This window comes from Aedes albopictus, chromosome 2, assembly GCF_035046485.1.
Source record: "Aedes albopictus strain Foshan chromosome 2, AalbF5, whole genome shotgun sequence".
Lineage (NCBI taxonomy): Eukaryota > Metazoa > Arthropoda > Insecta > Diptera > Culicidae > Aedes > Aedes albopictus.
This window is the reverse complement of record NC_085137.1, coordinates 494,311,358-494,329,649: the sequence shown is the minus strand read 5'-3', so window position 1 is coordinate 494,329,649 and position 18,292 is coordinate 494,311,358. Positions and strand designations below refer to the sequence as shown.

Sequence of the window (18,292 nt, the reverse complement as noted above, 5' to 3'; positions counted from 1 at the left end):
AAACCATTCATTCGTTTCTAAATGTTAATGCATGTACGTGGGAGGCCAGAAGGAACCTTCAACATTTCGTAACATATTTTAGCTCTGACTTTTCCTTCGCAGGTTTTCCTGCACCTCCATGCTTGGACATTTCTCAGATTTGAGATTGTGAAAATGTGTTGGCAGCTACATATATGGCAGCGAGACACAGGCAATACTACTCAGGCAGCTGAATCATGAGAGCACACACACCCAGGAGACACCAACTCCTTTTTTGTGGCTTATATTTTTTCCATTTATTTGATATATTTCACCTCAAAAGAACTGAAATTTGAAGTCGTCTTTCCGAACGTTGTTGTTGACGTTGACACTCTCGGATTGGAAGGGGGATGGGAATAGAAACTGAAGAGAAATATTAACGAAGGATATTTTTTTCAGGAACGGATTTTGATTGTTTTTGGAAACGAATGAACAATGCTTATTAGATGGTTAAACAAAAACAACAGAAATTGTGGAAAGGCCGATTGAGTCGAGAAAGTCTTCTGGTATGGAGAATCGAACATAAGGGTATTGTAATAGAAACTAAAATTGAATGTCTTAACAGTTGTGGGAGAAAACGACACATCTAGATCAGAATGCATGTTCTTCTGGTGTTGAATAATTTTTTTTTCTGTGTTAATAATGATTGTATTCCAATTTGAAAAAATAAATGTTAATTTTTAGCATAGATTACTTTGAGTTATTTGAATTTTCATTACACTACACTACAAGACAAGCGTATGAAATAAAATCTGTTAACTGCATTACTTGAAATTTTTATTCTTTACTTTTATCTTTTCACATTATGCCATACAAAAAAAAAACTAAACAAGGAAATTAATTTCCATAAAGTTGTTTATATGGATCTGTTTTGTCCTTATTTGGTAAAAATAGCTTTCTTGAATAGCTCATGCTATAATTTTGAGTTCTTAGTAGTTTAATTTGAATTACTTTATCTCAAATGGTATCACAAAAGAATTGCATTTTGATCTGATATGCCAGTTTGTTCCTACTGTTGAAAGGGAAAGGAACAGAAATCATCACGTGTGGGCATACATAGAGGCATATCTGCCTGTTTTTCTTTTTGGTTCGTTTCAGAAACCCTTCTGAGTTCCCAGTGTACCGACCGTACACATTCATTTCCGACGTCAATCACATCGCTTAATTTCCTCGTTTACCAATTGCCTACAAAATGGGGAAAATCTTCAATCGGTTTCATTCTAAATGGGGGGAATCGGTTGTACTGGATGAGAGAATGATCACATGTTTAGGTTTCAATCTAGGCAGGCCCGGGGTCCGGAACCGGAAGTTCCACGGCTTGCTTTGTGTTTGCATTCATTTTTTTGTGCTTGAGCTTCGACATCATTGGATGGCAGTAGGTTTAATATCGATAAGAAGTTGAATCTATTTTTGTTTCTCATGACTGTTTGGATGCGTCTAAGAGTGAATCTAGGGATGTTCCTAATCAAATAGAGTTCAGTGGGGAGTATTGCAAACAGGTATTTCTTTTATTGGTTGATCGTAACAGAAAAACGTAAACATATTTACAACTAATGATTTGGACGAACAGAACCGATTCATCATCGGGACAACGGACTAATTGCTAGGTTGAGTTTAATTGCTTTCTCGTCTGAATTGAATGAAAAATTGAATTCATCTATAACGAAGGTAGACTATATTTGATAAACCTATGGTTCGAAACAGAAAAAGAGTGAAAAATCTAGATAATTAACTGTTTGTTTGACAATAACTATTAAATGTTTAAAAATAACGAAACTAAAACTTCCAAAAGAAATTGCTATTTGGTGGTGATATATTCGTCATTAAGATAGTAATAGCGTGAGAGAGCTAAAAACAGCCTAGAAAAGCGAATACATTACCTCGTCTGTATCACTGCCGACCAGCAAGAGGTCGAACGGGATGGCCGCGACCAAATCGATCAGAAACCAACCGCTCAGATAATGCACCGCGATGCGGCCCGGATGGGATACCACCTCATCCTGACCGTTGACGAACGTCGTCCGGAAATTAATTAATATATCTATGACAAATGTTACATCAACTGTTGGGAGGGAAACAAGAGAGAAGAGATAATATTAGATTATCAATATTTAGCGAGCTGTATAATCATGGACCTGGGATAAGATATTGCAGTTCGAAACGTGCGTAGGTTTGCCACAGAATAATTATTCTTGCATCTTCGACGCTTATTCAACTTGCATTTCTTGCTATTGTTTGAATACGTGTGTATATTCCCTGGCTTTTCTGTCTAGAAGTGTACTTTTATTGGAAGAAAACCAAAAATTTATCGAAATAAATAATCACTTCATTCAAAACATCACACAAAATATACTGACCATGTTCGCATAGTTGGCGTAACCACCAACACGAATATCAGCATACACAAGCTTATATCTAATACGTGTGCATACAGCATATTTGTTGCTATCAGTGCTGAAAATTTCATTTCGTCATATCTAAATTCAACCACCTACATCTCATTTTAGAAGCTGAACCTGAGAATATGGTATATGAAAAACTTGTTCGACTAAACCAGTTCTGCAAGAAAGTCACGGAAAACCCGCTATTTTTCGAATATTTAAGATAAATGTCACGGACTACCTTTGAAAAATGCCAAATGATATTCACCGTGAATATCATTGGCATTTTTCGAAGGTAGTCTGTGACATTTACCTTCAATATTCGAAAAATTGTATATCAAAAATTGTAATACCATATTCTCAGGTTCAGCTTCTAAAATGAGCTGTAGGTAATTGAATTTAGAAATGACGAAATGAATTTTTCAGCACTGGTTACTATTTTTATTTATTAGAGTAATTGAACTAACTGTCAACGTGTACATAATCTTCGATTTCGTTTCATCTTTGTTAAATTTTTAAAAGTGTGTTAAGGACTACAATGGTGCTTTCATCAACTATACGAATATGGGCAGATTGTTTGGCCATCTCTACCCATTCAGACAAAAATATGAAATTTTGGATTTAGTATATAGCAGCAGCGAGTTTGTCTGATGCAGAGTGATATTCCTTCATGATCATTTCTTCAAAAGTTCCTTCTGAATTCTTCCATAAATTCCTTCTGTTTTTGTTTTACGGAAGTTTCTTCTCAGATTCCTTTTAGAGTTCTTTCTGAGATTCATTCAGGAGCAGTTTCTAGAATTCCTCCAAGAGTGCCTGCAGAGATTGATCTAAAAGTTCTTTCCAACATATCTGCAGAGGTTCCTTCGAGGGACCCCCAAGAGATCCTACCAAAATTCTTCCAGCAGTTTCTTGTGGTGTTCTTCGAAGAATAATTGCACAAGAAGTTTCTTCTTGGAGTCGTCAAAAAATTCCTTAGGATTTTCTTTTTTGAGAATTCCTCCAGTTGTTCCTTCTGGTAATTCTCCAAAAGTTTCTTCTGTGATTTTTCAAGGAGTTCTTTCTGAGATTCATCAAACAGTTTCTGGAAGTCTTTCTGGGATTCCTCCAGAAGCTCCTTCGAAGTTTCCCTCAGGAGTTCCTTTACGAATACCTGCTGAAGTTCCTTTTGGGATTCCTCCAAGGATTTTACGGGATTTGGCAGGTGTTGCTTCTGGGATTTATCCAAGAGTTCCTTCAAAAATACCTCTTTCTGAGAATTTCAACCGGGATTTCTTGCGATATTTCTACATCATCATTCTTAATCATAAGAGCCTTCTGAGATTTTTCAAGGAGTTTCTTGAGATTCCGGAGAAATTCCGGAGTGATTCTGGAAAACTCCAACGTGATTTTATATGAGTGATTCAATTGATATTTTCCCAGGGGGCTATGCAGGATTCTTTCAGAAGTTCCCTCTGTGATGCTTCCAGGAGTATTTTTTTTCTGATTCTTCTTAAGATGCTTCATCTGGCATGCATCCAGTAGCACCAAGAATCATTCAGGAATTATTTTTGTGATACCTTCAAGAATTCCTTCAGAGATTTCTATTACCTAAGTTTTCTTCAGGGAATGGGGTTCCTTTTGAAATGTCTTCAGAAGTACTTTTACCGAGATTCCCCGAAGGAAATCCTGGAGAAATGTAATCTCAGAAGGATCTTTTGAAGGAAAACCAGAACGAACATCTGGAGGAATGGAGATAAAAATTGAGGAATGTGGGAGCAATGCCAGGATGCGATCCCTAAGTAATTTCGGAAGGATTTTCTAAAATAATTCCGGAATAAGTTCTATCCCCCAAGAAGATGTTCCTGGACGAACTTTTGGATTTGCTGAAAGAATGCCTGAAAGGTACTTCTAAAACAATCTCGGAGAGAACTTCTGGGGGAAACCTGGAATAATTCAGGGAAAATTCCTGAAAGAATTCCACAAGGAACTTTAGATGTAGACTCCGGAGAAAATCCTGAAGGAATCCCAGAAGAAAGTATGAGAGAAATTCATGAAGGAATTCTAGAAGGAGTTACTGGAGTAATTTCTATAAGAGTTAATCAAAAACTTCGCAAGAAATTCTTGGTGGAATCCAGGAAAGATCTCCTGGATCAATCTTAGAAAGAACTCTTAGACACATATCAGAAGGAATTTCTTGAGAACTCCCAGAAGGAACTCCTTGAGCAATTACAGAAGAAACTCCTTGAGGAATCTAGGAAAAAAAAATCTGGAAAAAGCCTGGAAGGAATTTTTGGAGAAATCTCCTAATTTTTAAAGGAGGAGTCTCAGAAGAAACTCCTTAAAAAACCCAGAAGACTCTTGAAGAAATCCTATGAGGAAGGAGTGAATGGCGGAAGAAATTACGATTAAAATTACCAGAAGGATGGATCTTTGAGGGGACGCTTGGATAAATCCCAGAAGCAACTTCTGGTCAATCTTGGAAAATTTTGGAGCAATCCCAGAAGGAACTTCAGGAGGTCTTCGTAAAGGAAATCCTGAGGGAATCCTAGAAGCAGTTCCTGTAGGAATCCAAGAAAGACTCTAGAAAACTCCTTGAGGAATCTAAGAAAATACTCCTTGAAAAATCACAGAGGAAACGTTTGAAGAATTCCCAGAAGGAACAGCTGAAGGTATTCTCAAAAATAAAAAGTCATAAGGAACTTATTGACAAATTCAAGTTGAAAGTTAGTGTCGATTCCTAGATTTAATTCTTGGAAGAACACCAGAAGGGCTGCAAAATGGTTTGTCGATACGGAGAACGTCCAACATAGCTCTGGTCCACATAAGTTCCTACCTCATGCTTCCATGGGTCAAGCGAGGATCATGAGCTGAGTATGGAATGCTCCTCCATCGGAAGCTATACCTAAGATGGCAGCCTCACCACGGTGGATAGGGGATCTTAGGACCAACAATCTACTGTTCCTGAAACCCAAAAACCGTTACAAAAGCCGAACATGAAAGATTACGAATTTGAGATCTTTTAATTCGGCTCTCTGCACCACCATGGGTATTCAGGACTGAAAAAATAACAACCTTTATAAACTCCTCTAGTAACACCTCCAGGGATTTTCAATAAATATCTTAAGAAATTCTTCAAGAAGTACCTACACAAATCCCTCCAGGAATTTCTCCAAAACATCCGCTAAAAATTTCTCCAACAATCCTTTCCAAAATTCCCTTCCAAGAATTTCTTCAGGAATACCTCCAAGACTTCTTTCAAGAATTCCACCAAGAATCTTTCCAGGAATTACACCAGAAATTCCTACAAGAATACTTCTAGGAATTTATTCAAGAATTTCTTGAAGTAATTTCTGGAGGAAATATTGAAGAAATTCCTGGAGCTCTTTCTGGAAGAATTCATGTGGTGATTTGTGAAGGAATTTTTAAATAATGTCCTGGAGGATTTCTTAGAGCAATTCCTGGACGATTTCCTGGAGTATTTCCTGTAAGAATTCATTAGGAATTTCTGGAGGAATTCTTAAAATAATTCCTGGACTCCTTGAATATTTCCGGTAGGAATTCTTAATGTATTCTCCGGAGCAATTCCTGGAGTATTTCTTGAAGGACTTCCTGGAGTATTTGCTGGATGAATTTCTGGAATATATCCTGGAGAATTTCCTGCCGGAAATTCATTAGGGAGTTCTGGAGGAATCTCTAGAAAATTTATTGGAGCTGTTACGGGAAGAATTTGTGGAGAAATTTTTTGAGGAATTCCATGAACAATTCCAAGCGGAAGCCTTGGAAGAATCCCTTGATGAATTTCTTAAGAAGTCCCTGAACGAATTTTTGAATGAATTTGTGATGGAACTCCCAAAGGAATTTCTGGCTGTATCCGTTGCAAAATTCCTAGGGGAATCACTGGAGGAATTCCTGGTGGAATCCCTGGACGAATATCTAGGGAAATCACTGGAGGAATTCCAGGAGGATTCCCTGGAGAAATCCCTGGAGAAATCCCTGGAGAAATCCCTGGAGGAATTGCTGGAGGAATCCTAGAAGGAATTCTTGGTTGAATCCCTGTAGGATTTCCTGGCAGAATTCCGGGATAAATCCCAGCAGGATTTCATGGAGAAATGACTGGATAAATTCCAGGAGGAATCCCTGGATGTATTCCTGGTTGAGTCCTGGAGGAATCTATGGAGGCATCCCTGGAAGGATTCGAGGTGGAATCCCTTGGACAGTTCCTGGTGGAATTCGCCAAGAAATCCCTTGAGAAATTACAGGAGGAATCCCTGTGAGAAATTTCTGGAAGAACCCCTGTAGAAATTGCTGGAGGAATTCATGGAAGAATTTTTGGAGGACACCGTGGAGGAATTTCTGAAGTAATCCCTTGATGAATTCCCAGATGAATTAGCAGTTATTCCTGGCGGAGGATGAACTAAATCACCAAGTAAATTTTGCTAAGTTATCAGAATGGTACTCTGAGGCTTTAAGAGTAGCGTAGATTATATTCAGCGAGCATTCGCTACAATAAAAATATCCAAAACTTTACAGATATTCCGACCCATACTTCAAAATACATTGAGGTCCATTTATTTGCCAGTGGACACCAAACTTGCAACACATAGATATACTCGTTATATTATGAGGTGCAACAGACACAATCGTGAAAGAATTATGCAGGTAGAGTGAAGAGAAACAAGAGTAGAGCCTATAGACCTTGAAGGTCCTAATTCCAGAATACTTTGGAAAGCCTGGAATAACCGTTGAATGTACCAAAAGCATGACAGTTGTGCACTGAGGCTCCTTCAGCAGTGTAGACTACATTCCACGGATGTTTTTTTTTTTACACTTAAAGCGTGGTACTACATACCGTATATCGTAACCCAAACTTCAAAATTCATTGGATGCCATTTGTATGCCACGGAATGTTCTGTTCAACTACTTCAACATCGAGTGGCCCGTAGCATTGCGAGGTCTAATGGACATCAACGCAACTAAATTTCTTCAGCAGAATGAACACAAATAATGGTAGACCCAGTAGATCTTAATACAATGAATTCCAGAGTGGTTTGGATGACCTAGATCATCCAATTCATGTACCATGAATTTTCTAGGGGTGTTTTGAGGCTTTTTGAGTACCGTAGACTAAGTTCTGTGATCATCTATCATGTATAAATTTTGGTTTAGAGTGTTGAATTTGTGACAGCAATTTCGGAGTACTTTTGAGGCCTTAGAATAGCTCTGGGGTGACAACTACAACAGACTATGATAGGTACATTGCATGTCAGGGATCATTCAAAACAATTGATGATTAGCAACACGATGAAATTTGAGCAAAAACATAAAAAATACAAAAAGCCACGTATTTCCGGCTACCAGCAAAAGGGAGAAGGGTGCAAAGGGGGGAGGTACCATGCATTTCTTAGCACAACTATTTCCCTTGACTTAGAAAAAGACTCCAGGGTAAAATGTTTTAAAACAAAGCATACATTGCATTTCTACCAAAAGAAGATCGTCCCGGGTGTTTACGGGTTCATTTGAAAAATATAACGTTAAAATCAAAAAAGATATTTTTATTCAATTTTCATTTTTTTAAATATTCAGACTGGACAAAATAAAGTGCACATTGATTGTTTTTCATGCAAAATGCTCAAGTGTGTGGATTTGCTTCTCAACGTCTAGTGCACCAATTGATCTCAAATTTGGACTGGGAATTCATAATAACTTGAGGTTTGATCTGTCAAAAAATAAAATATTTTTGAGCAAAATTTTATAACATATTGTAAAACCACCCATTCAGAAATAAAAGCAACATTTAGATTTTTTAAATATTTTGTATTTTAAGTAAACAGTTTGTATAGAAAAGTTATGTGTTTCGTTAGACTGATCAGTGATCAACTTTGTAGAAGAACATGTTTGTCTAAATACTGAAATTTCGGAATTAGGTTTTTTATTTATTTACGTGTACCTATTTGAACATCGGATAATTCTACATTCAGAATTATTACGAAATACAAATTTGGCGACTTTTTTCAAAATGAGAGATTTGCGATAACTTTAAAAACATTTGCATGAGATACTCTAACTTTTTTAACAAGTTGAATTTTAAGTTATCAAGAGTGTCCAGTTAAAATTTGAAGCCAATCTGTGCATTAGAAGTTGAGATTCAGAGCATTGAGATTGGGCATTTTGTATGAAAATCAGCCAAAGCGTATTTTTTCTTATCCAGTACTGTTTATTATTGTGTAGTTTATTCCCAAGCAACACATATGCCATATTAGAGTTACGACAGAGCAAGTTTTGGTTATTTAGAAGTTAATTTCACGTAATTCTAACATTGTGTTAGAATAACGTCACTACAGCTTCTATAAAGCCAAAACTTGCGTGCCGAAAACTCTTATATGGCTTGTGTGTTGTTTGGGTTGCACTATGGGCTAGAGATGAAGAAATTATGGACAAAAAGTTATTGTTGTTTTAAAAAAGTTTAATTTTTGAAATTGGTTGAAATCCGCTTCAAAACCTTTTTTGACCTGCTTTTATGAAGGTACACATAACTTAAAAAGCCTTTGGATAAGTTTAGTTAAATGCTATCGTTTCCAAGATACAGCGATTTCACAATAAAATTTACTGAACATTTTAAACTTTGGGTTGTTTTCGAATGTATTCCAAGTCATGGGGATTTTTCTGGAAGATCCAACATTAATAAGCGTACCCTGGGCAACATGATTTGTATGAATAATCAACTAATTTGTATTAATAACCTGCGTCAGCTAATCCACAAAAAAGTTTAAGATGCATTAAATGTTTCTAGATTTTGCCCATGAGATAATGCTTTCTAATGCTTAGCCTTTGACAGATACGCGTTTTTCAGCAACTATTCTTGGTCATGCACGGATAAGTAACTACGATTTGATTCTATACATATGTTTTTAGCAATATGTGATCTCCTTTTTTAAATCTTAGGTAAAATTTAGCATGTAATTTGCGAAGTGAATAGAACGTCACATCAAGTTGATATGTATAAGCTGTTTTCTAAGTTGTGTAAGATATCTCAAAAGCGGTACGTAAATGCTGTCGTAACCACACTTCAACGTAGGTATAATCTTGACAACGTAACGGGCGGAAAAAATGGAAAACAATATCCTGTCTACTCACCTATTAAATCAATTATCACAATTGGGTCATCAGCATATTTGCGATTTTTCCTTTGATTAAAGTCAGGTTCGTTCAGCAAAAATGCTGCTACGTACGGGGTAAATATTGCTGTATACATAACTAATATTAATATTATCCAGTCCCACACCGCCTTGAACGGAGAGTAGTGCAGTATTGTCCATTTGTGAACACGTGGACTCTGTAGTTTGTATTCCGGTAGTACATCGGCGCCGAGCGATAGGACCTAAAGGGTGATGGTGAGAAAAAAAGAGAGAGTCGATTAGTGCAAGTGGGCGATGCTTGTGAGCTCGTGTGTCGAGCTTTGTAGGTATGTTGAAAGGGAGCATTCCCTTTCCAGGGATGTTTCGTTTTCAATTACTTTAAATAGAAGCAATACATGTTTGAATAGATTTATTACATACTAAAGAAGAAGTCAGAACATAAATTTCACTAGTATTTAATAATGTTTCTTTGTTTATTATCAACACTTTACATTATTGTGCATTCGTGTCGCAATATTGAATAATGTCCATTGGATTATGTTCATTGATGAAGTAAATGCAGCTGTGAGTTCTAATTTTGTTTTAGCTTTTGACGCCATCTTAAAATCTTAAATATGTACACTCCCGTTCAAAAGTTTGGGGTCACCCCCTCAAAAACATGTCATTTGTTTAGGCCCATATCTCCGCCAATTTGCGTCAGATTTCAAAACCCTAGGTTTCATTCAAAAGATAATAAGTCAAAGAAACTTTGAACATGATTTAAAAGAAACTTTTTCAAAAAAAATTGTATGTAAACTTAACCCAAAGTTGCCAAATTTTCTAAAAAATGAATATAAACTTACGGCAGTGTCGCTGGAAGTTGGGTCGACCAAATTTTAAGATGAGAGCGGTAATATGACCCATTTTCTATTAGCTTTCAACTGCTTTTTACAAAACTTAGCTAAAAAATCTAGAAAAAAAGTTATTAAGTAAATTAATCCTTGATGTCATCGACCAAAAGTTTGGGGTCACCCCTCAAAATGCTGTATCGACCAAAAGTTTGGGGTCACTATCGTAAAACATGGAAAAGTGATTTGTTGATATCTTTGTCATCTTTCATTCAATTTTAATTCTTTTTGCCTTATTTGAAACAAAATGAATGATACTTACTGCATAGACATTGAACCACACATATTTGTTGAAATTTACATACTAAAACTTAACGTAAAGTTGCCTCATTTTTTGAAGCGTGGTAAAATGTGCTAACTCTACATAACATTTTTATATACAAAAATCGTTAAATACGTTAAGTTGAAGACATCAAACGTAAATTTAGTTAATTATCTTTGAAATGAGCCAAAAATAATTAAAATTGAACTATAGATGACGAAGATATCACCAAATCACTTTTCCATGTTTTACGATAGTGACCCCAAACTTTTGGCCGATACATCATATTGAGGGGTGACCCCAAACTTTTGGTCGATGACATCAAGGATTAATTTACTTAATAACTTTTTTTCTAGATTTTTTAGCTAAGTTCTATAAAAAGCAGTTGAAAGCTAATAGAAAATGGGTCATATTACCGCTCTCATCTTAAAATTTGGTCGACCCAACTTCCAGCGAAACTGCCAAAAGTTTATATTCATTTTTTAGAAAATTTGGCAATTTTGGGTTAAGTTTACATACAAAATTTTTTGAAAAAGTTTCTTTTAAATCATGTTCAAAGTTTCTTTGACTTATTATCTTTTGAATGAAACCTAGGGTTTTGAAATCGGACGCAAATTGGCGGAGATATGGGCCTAAAAAAATGACATGTTTTTGAAAGGGTGACCCCAAACTTTTGAACGGGAGTGTATTTAGAGAAAATGAGCTTCAAACCTAATGTTAAAATGTATGAGCAATTTAGAATGAAACATCCCTGATTTGTATTGCGGAGTATGGCTACTTAGTTTAATAATTGAACAGATATTGATTGCTCATATACGCCGTGGAAGTTTTAATTTCATTTAAAAAACAAGAAATAGGTATGACTGAAAAGAAGAAAGAAAACCTTTGTAGGTAGTAGAACGCTAATCAATAGCAGCTATTTCAAATTCAAATATCTCTCATAACAAACTGCAGTTCCACGAATGTTTCCGGACCCAGCCTCAAAAACCAACACACTTGAACATATGAAAAATTGATATTAATTTAGTGGCAGCCGAAAATTCAATCAACACACAACTTGTGTTGACAGAATGCCAGCATTTTTGTCCCACTTGCGTGTCCTTTTATTAGACTATGCGGTGGACCAGCACCCCCGGTGGTGCTGCGGTGGTACCGTATAAATCATGCATGAACCAACCAATCACGCTTCCGCCCACACTACAATTAATGCTGGCGGCCAATATCCGCTTGTGTGTGTATCTGAGAGCAGAGGAAATGGATGGTAAACCGTGCACGGAATAAACCGCTCAAATTAGATTTTCTATAGTTTTGAAGAGTGTTGTTATTTCGACATTTATGATCAAATATTTTTCCCAGATCAGATTTTTTTTATCTATGGATAAACTTTAGTGAATACAACTTGAGCTTGTTTAACTATACACAGTAGCGTGGGTCATAGAGGTTTTTTTTCAGATCAAGGGCTTTTTGACTCTATTTCGGATCCTGATTGACTGTACAAAATTTGAGCGCGATCAGTCAATCCTACACTTTGCACATCGCGATTGAAAGTTGTATGTGATTTTATATGGGAAAACTCACTTTTTTGCATTTTTCTCATAAAAGAATAAAATTATTCTGAACGTATGTAACCGTTTATGTAAAAGTATAGCCTCAGATGTCCTGAAAAACTTTGCTGAAGATCGCAAAGCGATCTGAATCTTGTAACAAATGTTATAACCAACTGACCTCCTGAGTGTGCTTAAATCTCATCAATTATAAATTTTCCCATACAACGTTGACCCACCCTGTTTGGGACAAACAAAAAATATCTATGTGTAGGTACTGGCGATCTTTTTTTTTGTTGAAAATGGCGGCTGCCACGTCAGAATAGAAGTTATTGTGTAGAACTGGAAAGAAGTGATGATGCAGTCGCTCGCCTACGGCAGATCTTCTGTATCACTGCGTTTGCCCAAGTTTATGCGGATGTCAGAGTGTTTGTGGCTGTTTGGCTTAGGTTCGCGTTGGTGAGGGGATTGCCGTTTTTGTAGGCGTAAGGAGAGAGAGAGATATTGTATGTGTAGATTACTATGACGATTATGCGGCACAGTTTGTGGGTTGCCGATCTTTTGCCGAATTTGGCGACAGGAATTTGCTTCCCTTCAAATTTAATTGAGAATATCAAATTCAAGCAAATTTTTAGATTAGTTTTTTTACACGACTGACATTATTTTACCACATACTAAAATTAACTTTAGAACAATTGAATACGATTTCAACGCCAAGGCAACTAAAAACAGGACTCTAGAGTGAAAATATTAGTTTGTGTTTGTGTCTGCCATGGCTATGCCTAAGCGTGCATTTTACACTTTTTGTATTCTCCGTGTTTGTCAACTAGACTTCATATTCACATGTGACGATTAGTAGGCACAATTGAGTAGCAATTTTCATTATGAACGGTGCTTTCAATGCCCATCGAGGATTGTCGTGACATTTTTTCCCCAACGCTGTTACCGGTGGCATTTATTGCACTGTTGGAGGAGCTTTCTGCGAAATAAATAATAATTAGGAGTGACGTTCATAAATGCAGCCGGTGGCGGTGTCTCGTTTGCTTTTCGGAAATCTCCACGGCGCTATGGAGCAGCATGGCAATACGGGAAGCCGTTTTGGGCTAAGCTTCGCTCTGAAGCGAGAGCAAATTAATTCATCGGATAAAAATTTTTCTTCCGTGAAGGACGCGGAAGAAACGCGAGTCGTAGCGGCGTCAATGAGGAGAAACGACCATGGGCGTACGGAGGGGGCATTTGTTTCGCTGTCAAGTTTTAAAAAAGCTTTTCATTTTAGATTAAGCATTTCCCCGAACCGAATCACTGGGGCGTCAGTTTATCGACCACACTGAGGATTTGAACATTTTTCACCACATCATGTGCTCTTGCGTGTTCGCCTTGGATCGAGTTGACTCACTCTCCCGTGCGCATCGCTCTCACGTGCGTCGCTCTCGCGTGCTCTTCCGTGTTTCCCCATCAATCAGCGAATCCGCACTATAATGGCACTTGGGCTGGAACTCTCCAGTATTTCACCACAATGCACTCACTCTCTGGCGCAATAACTCACTGGAGCGCGCACTGGGGTGATTTTTGTAGAGAATTTTAAGGACAAACGTCTTGAAATTCCGCTTCAATAGTGCGTCAGAACTTCAGACGCACAAATCTCAAGAAGTAAGCTTCAAACAACAGTGCATTTCATTATTCTGTTCTTTCTGTTTGTAATAAGCTTAAAATAATAAGCTCAGATGCGTTAGTTTTGTTTACGAAGAGATTTGTGCCCTCAAAATCGTGAGTAGGTGGCAAAGTCTGCCATTGTGGAGACCATTTCGGGATTCCAAGTCTGTCCTTAAAGCACGCCCATCACACTGTTGTGTGGTTCAGTGCTCAGAGAGCTGAGAGATTTATCCACATATAAGATACGGCCTCCTGTTGAGATGACAGCGTGAGTCGTGTATTTTCTATTTCTCTATGCTACATTGAGGATATGGACATCTCTAGGTCAACCGTCACAACTAAGACAGACCTTGCTCCTCATTAGGCGCCATCCACAAATTACGTAACGCTCTAGGGGGAGGGGGCGAGTATGGCCAAGCGTTACGGTCCATACAAAAATTTTCGAGTTTTCATACAAAAAAGCGTACGGAGGGGGGAGGGCGGGTCAACAAATGTCAATAAATGGATGCTGCCTTATTATCATTCTTCAATCACAAACCTAATTTACAGCTCTTCTTGTCCACTAGGGCACTGCGTGAGCGGTTCCAATTGGCAACTGCACTTACACTTTGTATTCTCTCCTAATTCTACTATATCGAACTGGTTGCCTTTTGCGCTGCTGTCACTTTTCTACCATGTCCATGGTAGAATAATGAGTACGAGGATGTTGATGTGTGGTTCTTGTTCCTTTTCAAGTTCGTTGTCTGTACAAGTTCTTTTAGCAATTTCTTAGTCACAGATTTCCAGAATTTATCTTGGAGTTCCTCACAAAATTTAGCCCGTAGTTATTCCCGGGATATCACTTAAAGGATTTCAAAATTCTTCCTGGATTTTTTATAATGTTTCTTCCCGATTGTTTGCATAATTTTAAGGTGGCAAAACAGCTTTTGCAGTTGCTGGACAGGGCAGCTTCAAATTAGTTCAGTTTCTATTACAATATTATAACTTCAAACTTACATTTCTGTTTTCTTCCTACACAAGTTCCAACAATAAAAATCACCGTTATTACTGTCATATTTATTTCCGAGATGTCCCAGATTTTCTCAGCATTTCTTCAATGAGTTAGTTCGGAGTTTCTCGCAAATTTTCATTATTTTTCCAAAAAGTCCTTACAAAAAACTTTTTATTATGTTGTTGTTTTTTTACGTGTATTTTAACTAATTTCTACACTTAGTTTCTTGGGTTATCATGGGAGGCATTATAATAAAAAAAAACCCTCAAAAATCAAGAACTGCCTGCAAGAGCTTTGGTAGCCACAATTAGAGAAACCCTCAAATGAACACCCAGAGAGAAAAAATATCTAAACATATCTTAAGAAAATCACTGCGAGTGTTCGCGCTAATACGACACTCACAAATAAACCTACAATGTATCCCTGTATCATTACAATTTGATTTGGACACATATTGTACCTACACAGTTTGCGCTCATATTTGTTTGTTAATTGCTCTCTGTCCCACATACACATTGTATTTTACAGCAGAATAAAGTGTAGCATTCTTATGACCGGCAATGCGATCGAACGTGTTCTATTTCGAATCCGAAAATTCAGCTCTGCGTTTTCCAATCGGTGTGATTTGCAAAGCAGCAAATGGTGTCCCGAACAGCGAGCATTCCTGAACAAAACTACGAGGAAAAGTTTGGAAACCTCTTAACAATCGAGGGAAACACAGATAGGAAATATCAGCTATTATTATATAATTAACAGATATTTCCTATCTGTTTTTCCCTCGATTGTTAAGAGGTTTCCAAACTTTTCCTCGTAGTTCCTTCCGAAATCTTAATTGAAACTCCAGAAGAAACCCAGGAAAAAATATTGGAAAATAAAAAAAAAATCCTTGGGAGGAGGGAGGAAATCTTAGGAGAAAATTCTGTACAATTCTCGGGAGAAACTCTAGCTCACGGAAATTTCTTGAATAAATTACAAAAAGAACAAAGTGTAGAATTAGCATTTAAGTTTAAATACACGTTAATACAAACAAAAAAAATATATAAATAGAACTTCGGAAAAACAATCCAGTGACAGACTCTGGGAGCAATACAGGATAAACATCTAGAAGAAATCCCGGAAGTAACTCCTGCAGGAAATTCCTGCTCCTGGAGATATTTTTGGAGGAAATCTTGTAGAAATCCAACGAATAGCTCCTGTATAACCTCTGGGAGGAATTCCGGGAAATACTTCTGGAAAAAAAAAAACAAGTGAAACACCGGACGGATTCGCGGAAAATCATTCAGGAGGAATCCCGAGAGGAACTCCTATAGAAATCCCACGATGACTTCAGAGAAATCCCGTAAGAGAAGCTGCTACAGAAATCTGTGGATAAATCCTAGGAGAAATCTGACCAATGTGTCTTTGAGTAAAACGCAAGAACTGCGGGAAAATGCCACGATGGACTCTGGGTGCAATATCGGGGAAATGTTTGAAGATTTTTTTTTTAAATTTTGCACAATCTCTGTGAACAACTCCAGGAGAAATCGGACGGACTTTGGTTATCGAAGAAAATTCTCAAGATGGAATCCCGGAAAGACTGGTCGAATCGAGCCCTCTGGGAGGGATTCAAGAATGAATGCTTAGAAAATCTCGAGTCAAGTACAAGACACTGAAGGCAGTTGAGGTCGAAATACGTATCTGTCAAAGGATGCAAATTCTTAGTGGAATTCAAAGGAACAGTACTTAACGCGATTTTCTTTTTACTTAGAAAATCTAGTTTCTTTGCTCCAGGGTTTTCTTCTGAGGTTCCACCTGGAGATCATTCTGACTTCTTTCCAGGAATTTTACCTGGGTTTAGTTATGGATCCAAAAGTTCCTTCCGTGATTATTCCAGCAATTGGTTTCATGATTACTCTCGTTTTTTTTTCGAGATTCTTTCAGCAATGTCATCTGAGATTCTTTAAGAATTCCCTCTGGGATTCCCTTCTGAACTCTTACTAGAAATCCTCCAAAAACTAGCTCCGAGATTTCCCAGGAATTCCTTCTGAGATTCCTGCAGAGATCCCTTCCGGGATGTCTATAGGAATTTCTTCCAGAGATTTCTCTATGAACTTCTTTAAAAATGGAGGAATGTTAGACAAAAAAAATCTTGTAAGACTTCACGTAGAAACTTCGAATGAAACTGTACGCGCCCAACGCGTGCAAGCAACTGTGATACGGGTGCCGTGCTGCCACCCGTATAAATACCATCTGGACGACGACAGCGAGACGCTTTCCAGCAGTTGTGCGCTCCAAATGGGCGGAGCTAACAGCGTTGCGCAGCAGGCGTCGACTGCCAAATGTTAAGATATTTAAGCGGACCCATTGACGACATTTCATTCGAATTATTCCAAGTGTTCTTTCTTAGAATGCCCATAGATGTTACTAATGGAAATTCTCCGAGAATATATTACATAATTGCTTCATAATTTTTATTTAGAATACCTCATGGAATAACTTAAATAAGTCCGTATGAAATTCTTCCATGGATTCCTTTTAAAATTCTCACGGAACTTTGTTGATGAATTCCTGTCATCAATTTCATAGGGGATTCCTTCATAAGATCCTTCTGGATTTCCTTCAATAGTTATACCAGAGATCACATTTGTAAGGAACTTCTTTTATTAATTTCAGAAACTACTTGCGAAGACATTCCATAGGAAGTGGAGGCATCTCATAAAAAAATTCATTAGGTAATCCCTGAAGGAACTTCTCAAGAATTCTTAAGAGAAACTCCTGGTAGAATTTCGTCAGGAACTCCTTGATGAACCCCGGACAGAACTCCTGTAGGATTCTCGGAAGAAATTCATTGGAGCAATCTCAGAATCCTCTTTAAGGTGAAACTGGAAGCATTTCCTCATTTTTTTGATTTTTGATTTTTTATTAAAAAACGAAGCAATATTTTCAAAATCGGTTTTCGTACACATGTAGAGTATGGATCAAGGTATCTTCTGATTTTTTTGTGGTGGAAAAAGTTTTCCATTTTTGCAGAAACAATTTTTTTGTGAAATTTTATTCAAAAATGGTTCCTGCAAAAACGAAAAACATTTTCCACTACGAAAAAAAATCAGGACATACCTTGATCCATACTCTACATGTGTATGAAAACCGATTTTGAAAATATTGCTTCGTTATTTTATGAAAAATCAAAAACCAAAAAGTGAGGAAATAGATCCAGTTTCGCTTTAAGATCTCATAAGAAACTCTTGGAAGAGTCCCAAAGGACTTCTGAATGAATCTCTGAAACAACCTCAAAAGGAACTCCCTGGGGAATCCTAGCAGGTGCTCCCGGAAAGCTTCCAAGAAGATTTTTTTACATGATGATGTGAAGAATTTTTACATAATGTAGGAGTCCTAAAGGAATTCCTGGAGGAGTCACGGAACGAGTTCCTGTGGATGTATCGACTGTTGATTTTTGAACTT

The 18,292-nt window shown here is 37.3% G+C and overlaps 1 protein-coding gene across 12 annotated transcripts in view; it reads right to left on the bottom strand.

The window, feature by feature from the left end:
• LOC109423356 (potassium voltage-gated channel subfamily H member 6) overlaps positions 1–18,292 on the bottom strand; it is a 518,403-nt gene that overhangs the window by 69,704 nt on the left and 430,407 nt on the right. For all 12 annotated transcript variants that reach the window (XM_062854256.1, XM_062854260.1, XM_062854257.1 and 9 more), the window contains 2 exons: positions 9,513–9,756; positions 1,899–2,080 (listed from right to left, as the gene is read on the bottom strand). In XM_062854256.1, the coding sequence (XP_062710240.1) occupies positions 1,899–2,080; positions 9,513–9,756 (426 nt within the window). The remainder of the gene's footprint in view (positions 1–1,898; positions 2,081–9,512; positions 9,757–18,292) is intronic.